Source organism: Octopus bimaculoides, chromosome 20 (genome assembly GCF_001194135.2).
Source record: "Octopus bimaculoides isolate UCB-OBI-ISO-001 chromosome 20, ASM119413v2, whole genome shotgun sequence".
NCBI classification, from domain to species: domain Eukaryota; kingdom Metazoa; phylum Mollusca; class Cephalopoda; order Octopoda; family Octopodidae; genus Octopus; species Octopus bimaculoides.
Window position 1 is genome coordinate 23,603,015 of NC_069000.1, and position 1,773 is coordinate 23,604,787.

General features: G+C 38.0%; 1 protein-coding gene across 1 annotated transcript in view; it reads right to left on the reverse strand.

Annotated features, from left to right (window-relative positions):
* Window positions 1-1,773, reverse strand: part of LOC106879453 (unhealthy ribosome biogenesis protein 2 homolog) — a 60,673-nt gene that overhangs the window by 20,435 nt on the left and 38,465 nt on the right. Inside the window, exon 20 of the mRNA XM_014929012.1 lies at window positions 1,428-1,544. Within this exon, the coding sequence (XP_014784498.1) occupies window positions 1,428-1,544 (117 nt within the window). The remainder of the gene's footprint in view (window positions 1-1,427; window positions 1,545-1,773) is intronic.

Sequence of the window (1,773 nt, forward strand, 5' to 3'; positions counted from 1 at the left end):
CCCCCACTACTAACTTGGTCGCCCAGATAGCGGAAGCTATCGACTACCTCTAGTTTTTCACCCTGGAATGAGATAGAAGTTGTTTCCTGTTTGTTTGCAGTCTTTATTGCACCTGAACATCTGCCACAAACAAAAACTAACTTGCTAGTTAACCTGCCTTTGATGTTGCTGCACCTCTTATGTGTCCATAGCTTGCACCGGGTACATCTTATAGAGTTACTACCTACTCCTTTTCTACATACTGAGCAGGGCCATCTACCTGAAGGGGTTTGTGTTTTATCTACCTTCCTACTTATTAGGATTTTGGTTTTAGCTAGGTTGACTCTAAGGCCCTTCAGTTCTAGACCTTGCTTCCACACCTGAAACTTCTCCTCTAGTCAATGATGGATGTAAACATCATTGAAAAATTGTTCCTTCAAATGACACCTAGCAAATTACAGATGCTCCCTTGTCAATCTCTCCATCAGAAATACAGCGAAAGAGTGATTGGTCCTTTGGAAACTTGTAACCAATGATGTTAATGCTTGTAAATCGTGATATTAGATAAACAAATAACATGATGCAATGCCAGTGCTGCTTGACTGGCACCCGTGACAGTGGAACATAAGAAGCACCATTGAAGCGTGGCCAATGCCAGCGTCACCTAACTGGCACCTGTGAAAGTGGTACATAAAAAGCACGATTCGAACATGGCCAATGCCAGTGTCACCTGACTGGCTCCCATGCTGGTGGTACATGAAAAGCACCCACTACATTCTCAGAATGGTTAGCATTAGGAAGGGTATCCAGCTGTAGAAACCTTGCCAAATCAGATTGGAGCCTGGTGCAGCTTCCTGGCTTGTCAGTTCTCAGTCAAACCATCCAACCCAATGCCAGCATGGAAAGTGGACATTAAACGACAATGATGATGATGGAAAAGAAGACATTAATAATAGATATATATATATATATATATATATATATATATATATATATATGAGAAAGAGAGGCAATATCAATACCAAGAGGTAATATTTATTCCCACCTAAAATGTGGATGCTCCATTTGAACAAACTTTACTGTTGTAGATACCATGAAAGAAGCTCTCATATAGGTTCTTGGTGCAAAATACACACTAGTTTTTATCATTGGTGGGGATTTATCTCCCCACTAGCAACAAGCATGCTTTTTACACAACAAGTCTATGTGAGAGTTTCTCTCATGGTATCTACTGCAGTAAAGTTTGTTCTAAGACAACATCTAAGTTTAAGTGGGAATAAAGTGAGAGTAGAATCCTACAGATTTCTCCAACATCCAGGTCCATTTGACCAACTATTTTAGTACACAAGATTGCTTGATCAAACTGACCTGAGTCAGTTTTTGATCAAACGATACATCAGAGAAATAGATAAAGAGAAGTACAGTTATAAAACGCTAGGCTTACTTACCTTCATGATATAAGTCTCTAATATAGAACATAATGTAGAACCTTCAAACATGGAAGATATGGAATACTCCAGAAGCCTGTAGTAACACATCAATAGAGTCTGTTGGCTGTTGGATTTCTGTTATGGTAGAAATCATACAAAGTTCAGCAGTAGCAATAATAATAATAATAATAATAACAAATACAATTTCTTTCTAAGACAAACAAATTAATGTTGTGAAGAAAATATATCATATATATATATATATATATATATATATATATATATAAAATCTAGGTGCAGGCATGGCTGTGCAGTAAGAAGCTTGCTTCCCAACTACATGGTTCTGGTTTCAGTCCCACATGTG